At 38.4% G+C, this 23759-nt stretch overlaps 2 protein-coding genes across 3 annotated transcripts; one reads left to right on the plus strand and one right to left on the minus strand.

Moving 5' to 3' along the window:
- The first annotated feature begins 372 nt into the window (after positions 1–372).
- On the plus strand, positions 373–4588 carry LOC138321445 (uncharacterized). Of its 2 annotated transcripts, none has more exons than XM_069265151.1 (5): positions 373–531; positions 1112–1168; positions 1519–1578; positions 2431–2520; positions 4155–4588. In XM_069265151.1, exons 2-5 carry the CDS (start codon positions 1138–1140, stop codon positions 4355–4357), a joined length of 384 nt encoding a protein of 127 aa, XP_069121252.1. In that variant the 5' UTR covers positions 373–531; positions 1112–1137; the 3' UTR covers positions 4358–4588. The 2 variants fall into 2 exon arrangements, with proteins under 2 accessions (XP_069121252.1, XP_069121260.1); XM_069265159.1 differs by lacking the exon at positions 373–531 and adding an exon at positions 598–746.
- On the minus strand, positions 4586–23733 carry LOC138321435 (F-box only protein 42-like). Its single transcript, XM_069265125.1, has 8 exons — positions 23379–23733; positions 21715–21951; positions 21300–21403; positions 9961–10127; positions 9532–9628; positions 8873–8929; positions 8347–8463; positions 4586–7370 (listed from the first exon to the last, which is right to left on the minus strand). Exons 1-8 carry the CDS (start codon positions 23563–23565, stop codon positions 6483–6485), a joined length of 1854 nt encoding a protein of 617 aa, XP_069121226.1. The 5' UTR covers positions 23566–23733; the 3' UTR covers positions 4586–6482.
- Between the last annotated feature and the right edge of the window lie 26 nt (positions 23734–23759).

Here is a 23759-nt window from a genome sequence, read left to right on the forward strand (position 1 = left end):
AATACATGTCCCTATTCTCACTTTTTTCAAATTATATAATAAATCTATATGTCTAATCAAATTGAAAATAAATTTAATTTACAAGAAAAAAATGCAATAAGAATCAGTGCATCTTAGCAAGGACGTATTTCTCACTTATAAAATCTTATCAAACATTATATTCACAAGCTAGATAAACCAGCAAAGCAAATTTATAATTCCAAAATAGAACATGTGTCTTTATTTGCTTTAATTGTTTTTTTTTTTTTTTTTTAATTTTATGATAATGAAAAGTGATTTTTTTTTTTAATTCACATCATATATTGATTCCGCATATTTTGCCGACTGTCTCCGAAACCGACTCTAATTATTAGACATACCCGGAAGTCCACGTTCAGGCTATTTTTAGACTGGGGAATTCCAAAGTGGAATTAAGTTGGGACACTCGTTTGTGAGTGTAATTTCTCTTTTGAAAGTTAAATTGGTGTAAATTAAAGTGACACTGTTATCGATGTGAAAAGTTCATGAAGACACGTTTCTTCTGAGTTACAGGTAAAACGTTTGTATTTATATTATTATACTGTACTGTACATATATCCTTACTCTACAGAAGTCCAACAATGTTTGAGGTATCAGCTGAGTATAGCATGGATGGGACAATTCTGAAGCATTATCTCGTGTCTAGTCAGCAAATAAAAATGACGTCCGATAAATATATGCTGACCATTGGCCTCTGATGTTATAAGAGTATAGTGTTTAGCATGATGGTAAGTCTCAAACAGCTGCCAAAGTCGCACTATACACATATGTAGACTAATTAATAGAGATACAGTGGATCTTTGACCAAAATAATTTGTTCATGTCCTCGTTTAATATAAGCACTATGTAAAGGAGGAAACAAACAAACCATGAACAGATGATTTTGATCAGATTGGACTTACCAGCATGTTAACACATAATGGCGGAACATTCAAAATAAGTGTTTGCAATATTTTTAACTGCATTGACAGCATTTTCTTAAGCTGCAATATTGAAAAAAAAATTACTAAATTGATCTTATTTAAAGTTTAATTATGAAAAAAGATATTTCTTCATTTTGTGATTTATCGGAATTAAATAATTTGTATTTTAGTATTGAAAGATTCCAGTAGGAAAAAAATGGTGCGAGAAACAAAAACACTTGGTGAAGGTAAGTAAAGTCTGTAAGTTAATGCTGAATTTATAGTGAAGCCTACAAAAGTGTCAGGACCTGACAGTATAAATCAGTAGTTAGCCAATGGGATACAAAGTACTACACAAACAGTGTAGCTTGTCTAAACCAGAAGTCGCATGGACCAGCATATTTGGTCGGGATAGTCAGGTTTCCAGATGATACAGGTTTTCAGTACTACAGATTAAAATGCCATAAAATCACACTAGAATACTTATAGATCCTGATTAGACAATGGGTCGGTTTTGTCATATTGAAAAAGCCTTATCCTCGAGTGCAGCATGAGGTCAACTGTCTGATAATGCATCTCTTGATTTTGTGTTGCATAGGTATCCCTGCAACTGCAGATCCAATACAACTGCCTACTGTCAAAAATGTTGTCAACATCGGTAAGTATTGATCCTTATACCCAAAATGGAGTTACAGGGTACAATGCTAAGCCCTTTCTGTTCTGAACTGACCCCAAAAACAGTCTGAAAAAGTAGTAACAGTTCAGAACGTTCTTTTTGTGTGTTTTGAATATAGACCTTTGGGATAATAGGTGGGAAATGCTGGTGTATTGGAACTGATTTATTCCTTGTACATGTGTATTTATGTAGCTTTCCTGAGTTAAGATCGCACATTCATGTCGGCTAATAATAATTCAGCTGAATTGAGGGATCATCTTTTATCTTGTGTGCTACTATTATGTTTATTCCTTGATATTTTTTATAAGAAAATGGTAAAATTTCCATTTATTGCTTCTATCACAGTAATAGCTAGGACTTTATAGTAATCTATTGGTAGCTTTCCAGAAGCCTTGCTATTTTTATAATGTTATTTGAATTTACATGTAGTAAGATCAATTATATCAGTTATTTCTGATTGCATATACCGTATTCCACAGGAACCTGGCACGAAAACTTTTAACCAACAGTATACATATATACATTATAGTATAATATAAATGTAATACTGTTGGTTAAATTTTTTCGTGCCAGGTCCCTATGCCGTATTCGACCCTATAAGCGCCCCTCCCATTCTTTGAGGCCTCATTTTCTATTGCCCAGGCTTAAATAAAGACCAAAACTACACAAAACAGTATAGATTTGCTATACATTTTCGTCTTATTTGCACCTTTTCATTTTTTTTCTTCAATTTTTGAAACGCCTTATGCGCTTATTTGGTCGAATATGGTAATTTACTCATTCTATATATTGTAACAACTTGTGTATAACTGAAAACTTTGTGTTCTTTCAAAGATTCAACTAGACAGATAACTGATTTGGAGATAGCGGCCCTCATGGAGAAAGTGGCTAAGCTCTCAAACAGTCATTTGTTTTTCCATAAAAGTAAGTCATTCTTTTATTGAATTATCAATATAATATACATACATTTAAGATGCCACTACCTATAAATAATCTGTTCGGGTTTTTTTTGACTGAAGTTGAAAGTAATTAAGTTTTTACTATATATTTGTATATAAAATTGTCTTTTAATTTCATATTAATTCAGCATACCTTCGCTAGCCAAGGGTTAATACAAGAATTCCTAAGTCTGGTCCCCTGCTGCGAATGCTATCAGAGCATTCGCAGCAGGGGACCAGACTAAGAGTGCCTGTTTATTTAGTAATTATTATACAAAGTCTTACAATTTGAACTAGCCAAATTGCCCTTTTTTGGCCCTGCCCCTCAGGCCCCCAGGGGGTCAGCCCCTTAATTTGTACAATTTTGAATCCCCATCCCATAAGGATGTTACCAATGCAATATGAGTGCTATCCAATACTAACTTTCAAAGAAGAAGCCGTTTATATGAAAACAGTCAAATTGGCCCCTTTTGGCCCCGCCCATGAGGTTCCCGGGGGATCAGCCCAACCATTTGTTGAATTTTGAATCCCCACTCCATAAGGACATTAACAATGCAATATGAGTGCTATCCAATGCTTAATTTCAGAGAAGAGGTCGTTTATATGTTAATAGCCAAATTGACCCCTTTTGGTCTCGCCCTTCAGACCCCCAGGGGGTCAGCTCCACAATTTGTACAATTTTTAACCCCTACCCCATAAGGATGTTACCAATGTAATGTGAATTTCAATGCTTAATTTCAAAGAAGAATTTGTTTATATGAAAACAGCCGAATTGACCCCTTCTGGTCCCGCCCATAAGGCCCTCGGTAGGTCAGCCCAACCATTTGTACAATTTTCAGTAAGTGCCCCATAAGGATGCTACCAATCAATTTCCGTTAAGTTCCAATCAGCGGTTATAAAGCATAAGTCGATTGTTGACAGCTGGATGGCCGGATACTGCGGTATCGTATAAGCTCACCTTGGCCCTTCGGACCAGGTGAGAGCTAAAACTCTATTTCCTGTCACTAATCAAAATCAGTTTGTCTCAGTCGATTGCTAAGATTTTGTAACATCCCAACTGTGTCATTATCCAAGGTTGGGATGTTACAAAATCTTAGCCCGAGACTGAGATACCCGATCTTGATCACTTACAGGTATTAAATACATTTTTTCTCGCACCTCTAAAATATAACAAGACCCATCTATACATGTATATGTGCTCAGAGTGAAAAATTATTCCATCTTAGGCCTCCTGATTCAAAGCCGATTTACCATTTCATCTGCGCTTCGAATTAAGTAATTCCGCATGAAACTATTGTTCTAAGAAAAACGAAGATCAATCAGTACATAACGTTACTGTTTTAATAATATTAATTATAATAATAAAAAAAACACCAATGCATGGTAAATGACTAAATTCACATATTTCTTATATGTATGGACTGTTAAATAAAATGAGTAAAATTCAACCAAAAATGATGTAAAGTTACCAGACAGATCGGATGATATCGAAAAATCTAGCTCTTCTATCTTCTGACCTTGGCTAGTGAAGATGACTTCAGCACTTCATCATGATTTACTATTTGTAGTTTTTATAGTTTTCATTTCACGTTTTTCTCTGTTACCTTTTTATTTGTTCAGTGCAAAGTCTCCTGGGCCGCGATACAGCCCACAAGATAGACTCCAGAGGGAACAGGGAAGAAGATCAGCGATCTAAAATATTTTATCACATGATGATGACATACAAAAGGCGGAAACAGTTTGCACTGTTGGAGGTTGGAGAGGTGGTGAAAATGTTTCATGAAATAAATATGTCGGCGGTAGCAGAGACTATTGAACCTTGACAAAGAGCTGAAGCGTGATTTATTTACATTGTACTGTGAAATTATTGTTCTTGTAAACTTGATGTGAAAGACTGCAATGGTGGGTTGTCTGACATTCTCATAAAAGAGGTCCATTGATTTCCACCAGTGTGTTTATACATCATTATCATTTGTGTTTGTGTGACCAGACAATTTAATGTTTATTGTATGCAAACAAACTTACAGAAATAAATAAATTATGAATTATTCAAACAGGTTATTGACATGTTTTGTCCATTCTACATTTTAAGTTTAGGAGGTGGATGAAAGGCAACTACCACTGACCTTGAATACCTGGCTCAACTGTCATGCATGGTTTTCAAAATTACAACCCAGAGGTGGTTGGCTAGTGGTTATATACATGCATGACAAAACACCTTTACCACATTGGCCACAGCCATCTCAGATATTCTGACAATAACAAAGGAAGGTTATAAGCTTGTATATTTATTAGGAATGTGTAATGAATTTATTGTTAACACTCCATTATATATAGGCAAGTACAAAAAGAAGCAAGTTACTGGTACTGAACTGAGACCAATGGACAAACACAACAAACATATCTCGTTTATAGTTACCATGGTAACCATTTACAGTGAAGCTACGCTTACAGCAACCACAATGTTAAGTTGTGAAAGAGCCTTCATTATCAATGACAGTATAAAACAAATGTAAAACAATTGCACTTTGATAAAAGTAAAATATTATATAAATATCATGAAATAGCCAAAGGATCTGCTTGGGGAGTTACAGATACCTTGCTTGTAACATTTGTAATCTATATACAAATGTATGTATGTTATGTGTTGACCTGTCACATTGACCATATTCAAGCAAAGTTTGCTTAACAAATTTCAACTTCATGTATACTTTTGTGTCAAAATAGAGTTGTTTCATTGGTTTTTTTTTATCTCCCAAGGTCCCCTTGCTTTATCATACACCATCAAAACAGATCGATCTCCCATTCATGACATCCATATTAGAATTTTACCATTTGTTTGCACAGAGACAACTACCGTAGATCATTTCTTATTAAAATGGCCCAATCATCAAAAATTTAATACATTATTATTAAATCATGCAATTCTTTGTCTAATGTTTCTAGATTGACAGTACAGTAGTTATTTTAGCTAATTGTAAATAATTGAAAAATACAAATAATGTTAACATATTTATATGTGCTTATCTCCCTTTACCATTTATTCAGATTAATCATACCTTCTAGTAATTAATAAATACATGTAATACTATTTCAGATAATTATGCTGTACATAAATCCTTCACACATCTTTCTCTTCACATGTAGTTATATCCTATATATGGTCACCTAATAATATATATTATTCCTGTCTAATTATCTCCCCTCATTATGTATTGTATATAAATTATGATTATCCTCCCTGTTCATATATCATTATCTTTTATAAAGATTTAAACCTTATTTCTCCTATATCTTGATAAGGTTGTATTCGGTATCGTAAATGTTATTGTTAACTACATAATTCAGTTATACAATTTTTAAAATGATATTAATTAGATTAACAGCAGAACTCCACTGTGTTGGCATGACTTCTTTATCAAAGTAGTATATGATATGCAAGATCCTTGTTAACAAGTACACTTGTCAAAAAAGTATATAAGAAATAAATGCATGGAACAATGACCGTCACTTATGATAACCCAAAGAATTTAACAGAACACTCAAAACATCAACATTTATCAATCTTACATAAAACAAACTAATTTTGCACATACAAAATGTAATGATTTAAAGCCTAACAGAAGCGTAGGACTACCTCACTGAGACTAGATTCACATTTATATCAGCACTACAATAATAGCTACATGTTGGGCACAGCACTTTATCATAATGCTTTCCATACATAGGGGTAATTCTTATGTAAAGAAAATCAGCAAATTAAATTGAATCTATGATTTTTACATATGGATATTGGAATCAACTTCTGTCAAGACAAAAAACTTTTTCATGTCTTATAGATTCTGGGTTCTGGTGTCAGGAACTTCTTGCATTCTGCCAAATTTTTAGACTTGAAATTAAATTCTTCTAGAATCAAGGTATAAATATTTTTTCTAGTTTTATTCCAGGTTATAAATATTGTTTCCTAGGAGCCACTATATACAGACTGTTACTAACAACTTGTGGTTTAACATCCATACCACGCTGCATTGACTGGATATCTCTCTGAATGCCACCAAACACTATCAGTTCTCCTCGTCCCTCAACCATTGAGTAGAATATTGTTTCCTCTGGGGCATTTACAGAATTGTTTTCGTTGATGGGACGCCATGTGGCTGTCTTGGTCTTGATGACCTCACTAATGTCTAGCACATGTAAATGCATAGTGACGCGATTGTCCCGTAAACTAGCACTGCCAATGGATGATGATGGTGATGCATTCCCTTGTCCCCTACCAGAGGATATTTGTCCAATACGACTCTCTCTCAATTTTTCCTCAAACTTTCTCAGTGCCTCTAACTGTTTCTGTCTATTTTTCATTGCATTGGGTCGAACTGAAGGTACTCCTGGCCTCGGACTGCTGGTCCCTCCACAAGCCCCTTCCTCCAAAGGCAGTTCATCCCCTACCATGTCACCCACAAATGGTCCTTGACCTTGAGCACGACTGGGTGACAAGTGTCCTCCTACTCCTCTGGAAGGCTGACTTGGTTGACCTCTTGACCTTGAAGATCTTAACTGTAAATAGGAAGGATGTTTAAACTCTGGCCTTTGACCTCCAGGCATGTTATCCTCACTCTCTGTTCCAGAGCTATCGTCACTGTCTGATACATGCATTGACCGGGCTCTATTGCTATTTTCAGGGTGCATGTCTTGTGAATTATCTCCCCTTGGAGGGACCCACACACGATTTCCTCTGTAGGTTGAACGCATAGTGGTTTGAATTTCCCGAACATTTTCCTTGGAGGATGACTGCAGCGGTTTGCTTGGTTTACTCAGGACAACAATCATGTCTCCCACCTACAAGAAATACAATTGTCATTGTTAATGTTGAATCTCAATTTTAATGCACTTTATGCTGGAATAAATCATGAAAGAAATGTCTGCAAGCCAAGACATAAACATCCTCTCCTTCATATGGAATTTTCACAGTACAGGTGGTAGACATAGTAGGACACATTGGTACAGTAAAATACCCCTCTCCCGTTTCATAGTATCAAAATCCCACTTACAATACAAACATCATGTATTAGGTTGAAAACTATGTTCTGCATGTCTTTTGTGTCCCATTTTGTCCCAAATTTTATCTGGATGCAGAGCATTTTTGTTTCACAATCATCTTTTGTTATTTGATTTGTTAACTTTCGATGCTAATTTATAATTTCATCAAGATAATTTTTCATACAAATGTTGCAAACTGGGCATTCTTATCTATCAAGAGTAATTTCCCTTTGTATCACTCGGTCAGTACGAACCAAGTGATACAAAGGAAAGTAACTCAAATGGGTGACACCAAATGTACTGTTATGTAAATAGCAGATCTTGTGTGGTTAAGCATAGGTGACATTAGTTACTAATTCAGACTTACCTTACCTAATAGTACTTATTCAGACCTACCTTATCTGACAGTACTAATTCAGACCTACCTTGCCTGACAGTACTAATTCAGACCTAACTTACAAGACATTACTAATTCAGACCTACATTACATGACAATACTAATTCAGACCTACCTTACCTGACAGTACTAATTCAGACCTACCTAACCTGACAGTACTAATTCAGACCTACCTTATCTGGCAGTACTAATTCAGACCTACCTTACCTGACAGTACTAATTCAGACCTACCTTACCTGACAGTACTAATTCAGACCTACCTTACCTGACAGTACTAATTCAGACCTACCTTATCTGGCAGTACTAATTCAGACCTACCTTACATGACAGTACTAATTCAGACTTATAGCTTACCTGGCAGTACTAATTCAGACCTACCTTACAAGCCGGATGACACCAGAGTTGTGGAGCAGCATTTTCGGGATGTAACACGCGTATCTCCTGCCACTGCCATGGTTCACAGTCAAGGGAAAGAAGCCAGACATCACTGAATATCTGAAAGCAGTATGTATAGATAATAACAAATGTAAAATATAACCGTTTACAGCCTGGTATTCTACTTAAAATAAGCTTCCCATTTTAATTTATGGAATGTAACATTCCAATTACTGAGGTCTTATTTCTTGTATCAAAATACACTAATTAAATAATAGCCACAAAATCAAGTAGGTCTAAAGAACATATTCACTCCCCATTGCTATGAACAGATCTTATCCCATAAAATTGCTTAATCACAACAGGACTGCCTGACTGGATTTGTGTTTATTGTTTATCGACTTTAAACATAATAGTCATCTAGTCAGCCAATTTTATAAAAGGACATCAAGGTATATTCTGACTATAGCGCCTATCCTAGCAACTGTTCCAACATTTCAGCATTGTGTAGTGAGTGTGTGATAAGTACCTGGTTTGGACCTCCACATCCACCAATGATCAATATATGGGAGTCATCTATCGTCATCTGTAAATATACAACAAGATTTAACATACCGTCTGTTACTGCTGGTAATTAGTGATTTATCTTCCTCTTTAACATTAAATAGTTGTGGGTACAAAATGAATAGATAACCATGACAACATGGTGTTACATCTTTAATGCAGAAATTTTCATTAGTTTTGACACATCAGGTGTGTCACCATCAGAACCATTTACTGATGGCAACACTACCCAAGGATTGAAATTAGTCATCATTAGCTGTCGCATCCAGCATGATATTGTCATATCATCTACCCCGGTAATCATTTAATTAGTACTCCATGTAAATTTATGTCAAATTTTTGTGTTATTTGTGGAATCTAATAACTGAGTAAGACATTGAACTTCACTGAACCACAGATAATGGATCTTGACACTTTAGAAAGTATTATACACTTTAACCTGCCAAAACCACAGAGAATGGATCTCGACACTTTACAAAGTATTAGACACTTTCACCTGTCAAAACCACAGATAATGGATCATAAAAAACATCATGCATAAAGAACTTGGAATTTGCACATAGATTTTTTCACATGAAATGCATCATCAGTATATATAAACAATTCATTAATTCTATTACCTACCTGTGTTTGGCCGTATCTTGGACTAGGTTTCTTGTTTCCAATTTGTTTCTTTTTCCACAGCATTTCGATAAAATCAAACACCCAAACATCATTTGTTCTAAATAATCAAAGCAAAAAGAGTATAAAGGAGTGTTGTGTAAAAGATATTTAAACAAGACACAAGGACATATTTAATGTTGACATAGAGAGTCTACATGCAAAAATATACTACATGTATAAATCAAGACATTTTCATGTAGATTGCTCACTATAAGTAGATTTCATGTTAATCTCAGGCAATTAGATATCATCAAAAATGAATCTCTGTGAAATTGTTTATGGTGAAAGTACATAAGAACCATTATAAGTTATATGGTAAATGAAATCAAAATACATGTATAGTTTAAAAGAAGGAAGGACTTAGGTAAAGTAATAACAGCAATAACATACCCAGCTCCAGGAATATGTGAACCCCCAAACACCACCAAGGTGTCACTGACCACGGATGCTGAGTGTCCAGCTGTTGGTTTCGGACTTGTAGGAGACATGGTGGTTATGTGAAACCATCTGTTTGTCTCTGGTTTGTACATGTGTAGCTCAGAGAAAAACCGGGCAGCCTGAAAGGAAAGGAAAAACAACAAATTATTGAAAATTGATATGACCACATCTTTGAAATAAATGAGGAAACAGAAATGATCCAGTTTGAAAATCTTGGAAGCATAACACAAAAACAACAAGAGGAAATCAAATTGATAACAATGATCTAATCTCTTGTTTGCATGAAAATTAAGACAACAAAGGCACAGGATATTGAGGGAGCTAATACTTATATGATGCTGAGAAATGAGTCAGCAGGCACAGGATATTGAGGGAGATAATACTGATATGATGCTGGGAAATGAGTCAGCAGGCACAGGATATTGAGGGAGCTAATACTGATATGATGCTGGGAAATGAGTCATTAGACACAGGATATTGAGGGAACTATTATACTGATATGATGCTGGGAAATGAGTCAGCAGGCACAGGATATTGAGGGAGCTCATACTGATATGATGCTGGGAAATGAGTCATCAGACACAGGATATTGAGGGAACTATTATACTGATATGATGCTGGGAAATGAGTCAGCAGGCACAGGATATTGTGGGAGCTCATACTGATATGATGCTGGGAAATGAGTAAGCAGGCACAGGATATTGAGGGAGATAATACTGATATGATGCTGGGAAATGAGTCATCAGACACATGATATTGTGGGAGCTCATACTGATATGATGCTGGGAAATGAGTCATCAGACACAGGATATTGAGGGAGATAATACTGATATGATGCTGGGAAATGAATCATCAGACACAGGATATTGAGGGAGATAATACTGATATGATGCTGGGAAATGAGTCATCAGACACAGGATATTGAGGGAGATAATACTGATATGATGCTGGGAAATGAGTCATCAGACACAGGATATTGAGGGAGATAATACTGATATGATGCTGGGAAATGAGACAGCAACACAGGATATTGAGGGAGATAATACTGATATAATGCTGGGAAATGAGTCAGCAGGCACAGGATATTGTGGGAGCTCATACTGATATGATGCTGGGAAATGAGTAAGCAGGCACAGGATATTGAGGGAGATAATACTGATATGATGCTGGGAAATGAGTCAGCAGGCACATGATATTGAGGAGATGAATACTGTTATGATGCGGGAAAATGAGTCAGCAGGCACAGGATATTGAGGGAGATAATACTGATATGATGCTGGGAAATGAGTCATCAGACACAGGATATTGAGGGAGATAATACTGATATGATGCTTGGAAATGAGTCAGCAGGCACAGGATATTAAGGAAGATACTACAAATATGATGCTGGGAAATGAGTCAGCAGGCACAGGATATAGTGGGAGATAATACTGATATGATGCTGCAAAATGAGTCAGCAGTCACAGGATATTTAGGGAGATAATACTGATAAAATGCTGGGAAATGAGTCAGCAGGCAGAGGATATTGAGGGAGATAATACTGATAAAATGCTGGGAAATGAGTCAGCAGGCACAGGATATTGAGGGAGCTCATACTGATATGATGCTGGGAAATGAGTCAGCAGGCAGAGGATATTGAGGGAGATAATACTGATATGATGCTGGGAAATGAATCATCAGACACAGGATATTGAGGGAGATAATACTGATATGATGCTGGGAAATGAGTCATCAGACACAGGATATTGAGGGAGATAATACTGATATGTACTGGGAAATGAATCATCAGGCACAGGATATTGAGGGAGATAATACTGATATGATGCTGGGAAATGAATCATCAGGCACAGGATATTGAGGGAGATAATACTGATATGATGCTGGGAAATGAATCATCAGACACAGGATATTGAGGGAGATAATACTGATATGATGCTGGGAAATGAATCATCAGGCACAGGATATTGAGGGAGATAATACTGATATGATGCTGGGAAATGAGTCATCAGACACAGGATATTGAGGGAGATAATACTGATATGATGCTGGGAAATGAGACAGCAAGCACAGGATATTGAGGGAGATGATACTGATATAATGCTGGGAAATGAGTCAGCAGGCACTGGATATTGTGGGAGCTCATACTGATATGATGCTGGGAAATGAGTAAGCAGGCACAGGATATTGAGGGAGATAATACTGATATGATGCTGGGAAATGAGTCAGCAAGCACAGGATAATGAGGGAGATTTTACTAATATAATGCTGGAAAATGAGTCAGCAGGCAGAGGATATTGAGGGAGATAATACTGATATGATGCTGGGAAATGAGTCATCAGACACAGGATATTGAGGGAGATAATACTGCTATGATGCTGGGAAATGAGTCAGCAAGCACAGGATATTGAGGGAGATAATACTAATATGATGCTGGGAAATGAGTCAGCAAGCACAGGATATTGAGGGAGATAATACTGATATGATGCTGGGAAATGAGTCAGCAGGCACAGGATATTGAGGGAGATAATACTGTTATGATGCGGGGAAATGAGTCAGCAGGCACAGGATATTTAGGGAGAAAATACTGATAAAATGCTGGGAAATGAGTCAGCAGGCACAGGATATTGAGGGAGATAATACTAATATGATGCTGGGAAATGAGTCAGCAGGCACAGGATATAGTGGGAGATAATACTGATATGATGCTGCGAAATGAGTCAGCAGTCACAGGATATTTAGGGAGATAATACTGATATAATGCTGGGAAATGAGTCAGCAGGCAGAGGATATTGAGGGAGATAATACTGATAAAATGCTGGGAATTGAGTCAGCAGGCACAGGATATTGAGGGAGCTCATACTGATATGATGCTGGGAAATGAGTCAGCAGGCAGAGGATATTGAGGGAGATAATACTGATATGATGCTGGGAAATGAATCATCAGACACAGGATATTGAGGGAGATAATACTGATATGATGCGGGGAAATGAGTCATCAGACACAGGATATTGAGGGAGATAATACTGATATGATGCTGGGAAATGAGTCATCAGACACAGGATATTGAGGGAGATAATACTGATATGATGCTGGGAAATGAGACAGCAAGCACAGGATATTGAGGGAGATGATACTGATATAATGCTGGGAAATGAGTCAGCAGGCACAGGATATTGTGGGAGCTCATACTGATATGATGCTGGGAAATGAGTAAGCAGGCACAGGATATTGAGGGAGATAATACTGATATGATGCTGGGAAATGAGTCATCAGACACAGGATATTGAGGGAGATAATACTGATATGATGCTGGGAAATGAGTCATCAGACACAGGATATTGAGGGAGATAATACTGATATGATGTTGGGAAATGAGACAGCAAGCACAGGATATTGAGGGAGATGATACTGATATAATGCTGGGAAATGAGTCAGCAGGCACAGGATATTGTGGGAGCTCATACTGATATGATGCTGGGAAATGAGTAAGCAGGCACAGGATATTGAGGGAGATAATACTGATATGATGCTGGGAAATGAGTCAGCAAGCACAGGATATTGAGGGAGATAATACTGATATGATGCTGGGAAATGAGTCATCAGACACATGATATTGTGGGAGCTCATACTGATATGATGCTGGAAAATGAGTCAGCAGGCAGAGGATATTGAGGGAGATAATACTGATATGATGCTGGGAAATGAATCATCAGACACAGGATATTGAGGGAGATAATACTGCTATGATGCTGGGAAATGAGTCAGCAAGCACAGGATATAGTGGGGAATACTGATATGATGCTTGGAAATGAGTCAGCAGGCAGAGGATATTGAGGGAGATAATACTGATTTGTTCTGGGAAATGAGTCAGCAGGCACAGAATATTGAGGGAGATAATACTGATATGATACTGGGAAATTAGTCATCAGACACAGGATATTGAGGGAGATAATACTGATATGATACTGGGAAATGAGTCATCAGACACAGGATATTGAGGGAGATAATACTGATATGATGCTGAGAAATGAGACAGCAAGCACAGGATATTGAGGGAGATGATACTGATATAATGCTGGGAAATGAGTCAGCAGGCACAGGATATTGTGGGAGCTCATACTGATATGATGCTGGGAAATGAGTAAGCAGGCACAGGATATTGAGGGAGATAATACTGATATGATGCTGGGAAATGAGTCAGCAAGCACAGGATATTGAGGGAGATTTTACTAATATAATGCTGGAAAATGAGTCAGCAGGCAGAGGATATTGAGGGAGATAATACTGATATGATGCTGGGAAATGAGTCAGCAAGCACAGGATATAGTGGGGAATACTGATATGATGCTGGGAAATGAGTCAGCAAGCACAGGATATTGAGGGAGATAATACTGATATGATGCTGGGAAATGAGTCAGCAAGCACAGGATATTGAGGGAGATAATACTAATATGATGCTGGGAAATGAGTCAGCAAGCACAGGATATTGAGGGAGATAATACTGATATGATACTGGGAAATGAGTCAGCAGGCACATGATATTGAGGAGATGAATACTGTTATGATGCGGGGAAATGAGTCAGCAGCACAGGATATTGAGGGAGATAATACTGATATGATGCTGGGAAATGAGTCAGCAGGCACAGGATATTGAGGGAGATAATACTAATATGATGCTGGGAAATGAGTCAGCAGGCACAGGATATAGTGGGAGATAATACTGATATGATGCTGCGAAATGAGTCAGCAGTCACAGGATATTTAGGGAGATAATACTGATATAATGCTGGAAAATGAGTAAGCAGGCACAGGATATTAAGGGAGATGATACTGATATAATGCTGGGAAATGAGTCAGCAGGCACAGAATATTGTGGGAGCTCATACTGATATGATGCTGGGAAATGAGTAAGCAGGCACAGGATATTGAGGGAGATAATACTGATATGATGCTGGAAAATGAGTCAGCAAGCACAGGATATTGAGGGAGATTTTACTAATATAATGCTGGAAAATGAGTCAGCAGGCAGAGGATATTGAGGGAGATAATACTGATATGATGCTGGGAAATGAGTCATCAGACACAGGATATTGAGGGAGATAATACTGCTATGATGCTGGGAAATGAGTCAGCAAGCACAGGATATAGTGGGGAATACTGATATGATGCTGGGAAATGAGTCAGCAGGCAGAGGATATTGAGGGAGATAATACTGATTTGGTGCTGGGAAATGAGTCAGTAGGCACAGAATATTGAGGGAGATAATACTGATATGATACTGGGAAATTAGTCATCAGACACAGGATATTGAGGGAGATAATACTGATATGATACTGGGAAATGAGTCATCAGACACAGGATATTGAGGGAGATAATACTGATATGATGCTGAGAAATGAGACAGCAAGCACAGGATATTGAGGGAGATGATACTGATATAATGCTGGGAAATGAGTCAGCAGGCACAGGATATTGTGGGAGCTCATACTGATATGATGCTGGGAAATGAGTAAGCAGGCACAGGATATTGAGGGAGATAATACTGATATGATGCTGGGAAATGAGTCAGCAAGCACAAGATATTGAGGGAGATTTACTAATATAATGCTGGAAAATGAGTCAGCAGGCAGAGGATATTGAGGGAGATAATACTGATATGATGCTGGGAAATGAGTCAGCAAGCACAGGATATAGTGGGGAATACTGATATGATGCTGGGAAATGAGTCAGCAAGCACAGGATATTGAGGGAGATAATACTGATATGATGCTGGGAAATGAGTCAGCAAGCACAGGATATTGAGGGAGATAATACTAATATGATGCTGGGAAATGAGTCAGCAAGCACAGGATATTGAGGGAGATAATACTGATATGATACTGGGAAATGAGTCAGCAGGCACATGATATTGAGGAGATGAATACTGTTATGATGCGGGGAAATGAGTCAGCAGCACAGGATATTGAGGGAGATAATACTGATATGATGCTGGGAAATGAGTCAGCAGGCACAGGATATTGAGGGAGATAATACTAATATGATGCTGGATAATGAGTCAGCAGGCACAGGATATAGTGGGAGATAATACTGATATGATGCTGCGAAATGAGTCAGCAGTCACAGGATATTTAGGGAGATAATACTGATATAATGCTGGGAAATGAGTCAGCAGGCAGAGGATATTGAGGGAGATAATACTGCTAAAATGCTGGGAAATGAGTCAGCAGGCACAGGATATTGAGGGAGCTCATACTGATATGATGCTGGGAAATGAGTCAGCAGGCAGAGGATATTGAGGGAGATAATACTGATATGATACTGGGAAATGAATCATCAGACACAGGATATTGAGGGAGATAATACTGATATGATGCTGGGAAATGAGTCATCAGACACAGGATATTGAGGGAGATAATACTGATATGATGCTGGGAAATGAGACAGCAAGCACAGGATATTGAGGGAGATGATACTGATATAATGCTGGGAAATGAGTCAGCAGGCACAGGATATTGTGGGAGCTCATACTGATATGATGCTGGGAAATGAGTAAGCAGGCACAGGATATTGAGGGAGATAATACTGATATGATGCTGGGAAATGAGTCATCAGACACAGGATATTGAGGGAGATAATACTGATATGATGCTGGGAAATGAGTCATCAGACACAGGATATTGAGGGAGATAATACTGATATGATGTTGGGAAATGAGACAGCAAGCACAGGATATTGAGGGAGATGATACTGATATAATGCTGGGAAATGAGTCAGCAGGCACAGGATATTGTGGGAGCTCATACTGATATGATGCTGGGAAATGAGTAAGCAGGCACAGGATATTGAGGGAGATAATACTGATATGATGCTGGGAAATGAGTCAGCAAGCACAGGATATTGAGGGAGATAATACTGATATGATGCTGGGAAATGAGTCATCAGACACATGATATTGTGGGAGCTCATACTGATATGATGCTGGAAAATGAGTCAGCAGGCAGAGGATATTGAGGGAGATAATACTGATATGATGCTGGGAAATGAATCATCAGACACAGGATATTGAGGGAGATAATACTGCTATGATGCTGGAAATGAGTCAGCAAGCACAGGATATAGTGGGGAATACTGATATGATGCTTGGAAATGAGTCAGCAGGCAGAGGATATTGAGGGAGATAATACTGATTTGTTCTGGGAAATGAGTCAGCAGGCACAGAATATTGAGGGAGATAATACTGATATGATACTGGGAAATTAGTCATCAGACACAGGATATTGAGGGAGATAATACTGATATGATACTGGGAAATGAGTCATCAGACACAGGATATTGAGGGAGATAATACTGACATGATGCTGAGAAATGAGACAGCAAGCACAGGATATTGAGGGAGATGATACTGATATAATGCTGGGAAATGAGTCAGCAGGCACAGGATATTGTGGGAGCTCATACTGATATGATGCTGGGAAATGAGTAAGCAGGCACAGGATATTGAGGGAGATAATACTGATATGATGCTGGGAAATGAGTCAGCAAGCACAGGATATTGAGGGAGATTTTACTAATATAATGCTGGAAAATGAGTCAGCAGGCAGAGGATATTGAGGGAGATAATACTGATATGATGCTGGGAAATGAGTCAGCAAGCACAGGATATAGTGGGGAATACTGATATGATGCTGGGAAATGAGTCAGCAAGCACAGGATATTGAGGGAGATAATACTGATATGATGCTGGGAAATGAGTCAGCAAGCACAGGATATTGAGGGAGATAATACTAATATGATGCTGGGAAATGAGTCAGCAAGCACAGGATATTGAGGGAGATAATACTGATATGATACTGGGAAATGAGTCAGCAGGCACATGATATTGAGGAGATGAATACTGTTATGATGCGGGGAAATGAGTCAGCAGCACAGGATATTGAGGGAGATAATACTGATATGATGCTGGGAAATGAGTCAGCAGGCACAGGATATTGAGGGAGATAATACTAATATGATGCTGGGAAATGAGTCAGCAGGCACAGGATATAGTGGGAGATAATACTGATATGATGCTGCGAAATGAGTCAGCAGTCACAGGATATTTAGGGAGATAATACTGATATAATGCTGGAAAATGAGTAAGCAGGCACAGGATATTAAGGGAGATGATACTGATATAATGCTGGGAAATGAGTCAGCAGGCACAGAATATTGTGGGAGCTCATACTGATATGATGCTGGGAAATGAGTAAGCAGGCACAGGATATTGAGGGAGATAATACTGATATGATGCTGGAAAATGAGTCAGCAAGCACAGGATATTGAGGGAGATTTTACTAATATAATGCTGGAAAATGAGTCAGCAGGCAGAGGATATTGAGGGAGATAATACTGATATGATGCTGGGAAATGAGTCATCAGACACAGGATATTGAGGGAGATAATACTGCTATGATGCTGGGAAATGAGTCAGCAAGCACAGGATATAGTGGGGAATACTGATATGATGCTGGGAAATGAGTCAGCAGGCAGAGGATATATTGAGGGAGATAATACTGATTTGGTGCTGGGAAATGAGTCAGTAGGCACAGAATATTGAGGGAGATAATACTGATATGATACTGGGAAATTAGTCATCAGACACAGGATATTGAGGGAGATAATACTGATATGATACTGGGAAATGAGTCATCAGACACAGGATATTGAGGGAGATAATACTGATATGATGCTGAGAAATGAGACAGCAAGCACAGGATATTGAGGGAGATGATACTGATATAATGCTGGGAAATGAGTCAGCAGGCACAGGATATTGTGGGAGCTCATACTGATATGATGCTGGGAAATGAGTAAGCAGGCACAGGATATTGAGGGAGATAATACTGATATGATGCTGGGAAATGAGTCAGCAAGCACAGGATATTGAGGGAGATTTTACTAATATAATGCTGGAAAATGAGTCAGCAGGCAGAGGATATTGAGGGAGATAATACTGATATGATGCTGGGAAATGAGTCAGCAAGCACAGGATATAGTGGGGAATACTGATATGATGCTGGGAAATGAGTCAGCAAGCACAGGATATTGAGGGAGATAATACTGATATGATGCTGGGAAATGAGTCAGCAAGCACAGGATATTGAGGGAGATAATACTAATATGATGCTGGGAAATGAGTCAGCAAGCACAGGATATTGAGGGAGATAATACTGATATGATACTGGGAAATGAGTCAGCAGGCACATGATATTGAGGAGATGAATACTGTTATGATGCGGGGGAAATGAGTCAGCAGCACAGGATATTGAGGGAGATAATACTGATATGATGCTGGGAAATGAGTCAGCAGGCACAGGATATTGAGGGAGATAATACTAATATGATGCTGGATAATGAGTCAGCAGGCACAGGATATAGTGGGAGATAATACTGATATGATGCTGCGAAATGAGTCAGCAGTCACAGGATATTTAGGGAGATAATACTGATATAATGCTGGGAAATGAGTCAGCAGGCAGAGGATATTGAGGGAGATAATACTGCTAAAATGCTGGGAAATGAGTCAGCAGGCACAGGATATTGAGGAGCTCATACTGATATGATGCTGGGAAATGAGTCAGCAGGCAGAGGATATTGAGGGAGATAATACTGATATGATACTGGGAAATGAATCATCAGACACAGGATATTGAGGGAGATAATACTGATATGATGCTGGGAAATGAGTCATCAGACACAGGATATTGAGGGAGATAATACTGATATGATGCTGGGAAATGAGACAGCAAGCACAGGATATTGAGGGAGATGATACTGATATAATGCTGGGAAATGAGTCAGCAGGCACAGAATATTGTGGGAGCTCATACTGATATGATGCTGGGAAATGAGTAAGCAGGCACAGGATATTGAGGGAGATGATACTGATATGATGCCGGGAAATGAGTCAGCAAGAACAGGATATTGAGGGAGATTTTACTAACATAATGCTGGAAAATGAGTCAGCAGGCAGAGGATATTGAGGGAGATAATACTGATATGATGCTGGGAAATGAGTCATCAGACACAGGATATTGAGGGAGATAATACTGATATGATGCTGGGAAATGAGTCAGCAAGCACAGGATATTGAGGGAAATAATACTGATATAATGCTGGGAAATGAGTCAGCAGGCAGAGGATATTGAGGGAGATAATACTGATTTGGTGCTGGGAAATGAGTCAGCAGGCACAGAATATTGAGGGAGATAATACTGATATTATACTGGGAAATGAGTCATCAGACACAGGATATTGAGGGAGATAATACTGATATGATGCTGGGAAATGAGTCATCAGACACAGGATATTGAGGGAGATAATACTGATATGATACTGGGAAATGAGTCAGCAAGCACAGGATATTGAGGGAGATAATACTGATATGATGCTGGGAAATGAGTCATCAGACACAGGATATTGAGGGAGATAATACTGATATGATACTGGGAAATGAGTCAGCAAGCACAGGATATTGAGGGAGATAAAACTGATATGATGCTGGGAAATGAGTCAGCAGGCACAGGATATTGAGGGAGATCAATACTGATATGATACTGGGAAATGAGTCAGCAAGCACAGGATATTGAGGGAGATAAAACTGATATGATGCTGGGAAATGAGTCAGCAGACACAAGATATTGAGGGAGATAAAACTGATATGATGCTGGGAAATGAGTCATCAGACACAGAATATTGAGGGAGATAATACTGCTATGATGCTGGGAAATGAGTCAGCAAGCACAGGATATAGTGGGGAATACTGATATGATGCTGGGAAATGAGTCAGCAAGCACAGGATATTGAGGGAGATAATACTGATATGATGCTGGGAAATGAGTCAGCAAGCACAGGATATTGAGGGAGATAATACTAATATGATGCTGGGAAATGAGTCAGCAAGCACAGGATATTGAGGGAGATAATACTGATATGATACTGGGAAATGAGTCAGCAGGCACATGATATTGAGGAGATGAATACTGTTATGATGCGGGGAAATGAGTCAGCAGGCACAGGATATTGAGGGAGATAATACTGATATGATGCTGGGAAATGAGTCAGCAGGCACAGGATATTGAGGGAGATAATACTAATATGATGCTGGGAAATGAGTCAGCAGGCACAGGATATAGTGGGAGATAATACTGATATGATGCTGCGAAATGAGTCAGCAGTCACAGGATATTTAGGGAGATAATACTGATATGATGCTGGGAAACGCTCATCTTGGTGGATATATAGTACAGACCTGATGTAAAGGATAAGGTGTTGGATGACTCCAGCCACCAAATAGAACTAAACTGTCTTTGTATACTGTCATGCTGGAACAAGCCTTGGGTGACGGATAGGTTCCTGAAAGGTAATAAGGCAAGGTTTGGTATAATATCTAAACTGTGTGAAGCATTGCTATGTCTAACAGACCAAATAGAATTATGAAAAAAATATGAACATTGTTTTTTCTCATTTGACTAAGAAGGGGCTGTTATTATTTTGGACTATGAACCAAACTCAAGTCCCTTGGCTTTCATTACTAGCCTATAGCTAGTTACTAAGTTAGCAAATTTAAATTGTGTTAGAGTGAAGACCTCTATAGTTGAATATTATATTTAAGAGTACATTACATTGTCTTAATTTATCAGGTATATAAAGTGCTGCACACAAACCTATGGCAAGTGGACGGACCCATTGTCTGGTTGACAGGTCAAACCTCCAGAGGTCATTGAAAGTTGTATTTGTGGAGGTACAGCCTCCAAAGATGTAGGCTGATTTGTCATAGTAGCAAGCACAGTGGGAGTAACGCTCTGTGATGTTGGATCCAACTTCTGGCAAGATTTCTGTCCAGCTAACTTTACTGTGCCACAAACTTTGAAGAAAATCTAGGTAAATTTGTCGTAACACACCTGAAATATAGATGCAATTAATTATAAAGTTCATATGAAATATCTTTTGTTTGCTTTAATTTATAACAGGGCTAGCAATCTGATTGCAGGACGGGAGTAGTACTAGTATGCCACCAGCGGAGCTCAAATGAAATTCCCTATAGCACGAAGCTAAAAGGTCAGACCATGCGACACTATCTACAGCTCCCATCCCTTTTAATGTATCCACCCTCGAACACACACCAACCTCATGATCAGTCTCCTACTAGCCTGCACTAAAGAGTGGTTAACATTGACTTTATTATATCCATATTAAATAGCTCCACGCATTGGTGGTCTAGCTTTGGTACAAGTTGCTACCACTTTAATTTTGCTATACTGTTCAGTACAATTAGAAACTTTTAAACTTCAATTTCTTCCTTATTTACAGTATGTTATAAAATATATATTTTCCAAATCAACTAATTATGAAGAGTTTGTATTGTGAAACTTTACTTTTGCATGTGTAGCGGGATTGGACTGGGTCGATCATTGGTGACCAGGTAGCTCAGTCGGTAGAGCACTCGGCTAGTGTTAGTAGGGTCCCGGGTTCTAATCCTGGTCTGGCCGCTACATTTTCTCCTCTCCTCTTACAGAATTGGCGCCCAACTAAATGACCTTCGGTGGTGGTGTTTGGAAGGGTCTCGTTTGTCTTCAAGGGTGAAGACTTCGAAAAAAGGAGAAAAGGAGGGAGGATTGTAGCGGGATTGGAATGGGTCAATCATCGGTGACCAGGTAGCTCAGTCGGTAGAGCACTTGGCTAGTGTTCGTAGGGTCCCAGGTTCGAATCCCGGTCTGGCCGCTACATTTTCTCCTCTCCTGTTACAGAATTGGAGCCCAACTAAATAACCCACGGTGGTGGTGTTTGGAAGGGTCTTGTACATCTTCAAGGGCGAAGACTTTAAGAAAGGAGGGAGGAGTGTAGCGGAATTGGACTGGCTCGATCATCGGTGACCAGGTAGCTCAGTCGGTAGAGCACTCGGCTAGTGTTCAGAGGGTCCCGGGTTCGAATCCCAGTCTGGCGGATACATTTTCTCCTCTCCTGTTACACATGTTAATTTTGAGGATGGTTTTGACCAGAAACTTATATGTATCTGTTTCGACGTTCTACATTCATTACTCAGTAATTAATGTGAAAACAAATATGATCAACTGATCATGAGAAAATATTGACAATTAAAATGTATTATCCTAATGAAGCAAGACAAAATACAACGTACATACATCGATTTATTAACTATTGACCAATATAATCTTGTCAACTTTTACACAAAACTACAACATAAAACAAAGGAGCTTGACGTTCTATCAATCTTATGTAGCATAAATATATTTACAATTATACCCCCTATATACCACATAAAAACGTCAAGCTTCTGTGCATAGATCTAAGGTGGGTAATAATGTACCTTGAACAAGTCGGTGCCATTGGTGGCATACAACCATTGCTGATTTAAGATCCCTGTATGGGGATAAATGCCGAAGTATGTATTCTAGAATTTCCTCTGGAAGATCTCTGATATGGACAGATTGTGAAATCCCGTCAATATCCATATTTTGACGTTCAATGGTGGCCTGGGTCGGTGAAATGTCCATACTGTTAGCTCATAATCAAATGTCAGCCGCCATAATGTTTAACCACCGGAAGTGAAGATGGAAGTAGTCGAAAAAAGCATAGATAAAAATATAAGTTATGTGTATATATTGTATTTAATGATAATCATTATATTTTGGTTGATAGGAATAATCATTAAGATAGCACACTCCGAATGAATTAACAAAAATAAAAA

This window comes from Argopecten irradians, chromosome 1 (assembly GCF_041381155.1).
Source record: "Argopecten irradians isolate NY chromosome 1, Ai_NY, whole genome shotgun sequence".
NCBI classification, from domain to species: Eukaryota; Metazoa; Mollusca; class Bivalvia; order Pectinida; family Pectinidae; genus Argopecten; species Argopecten irradians.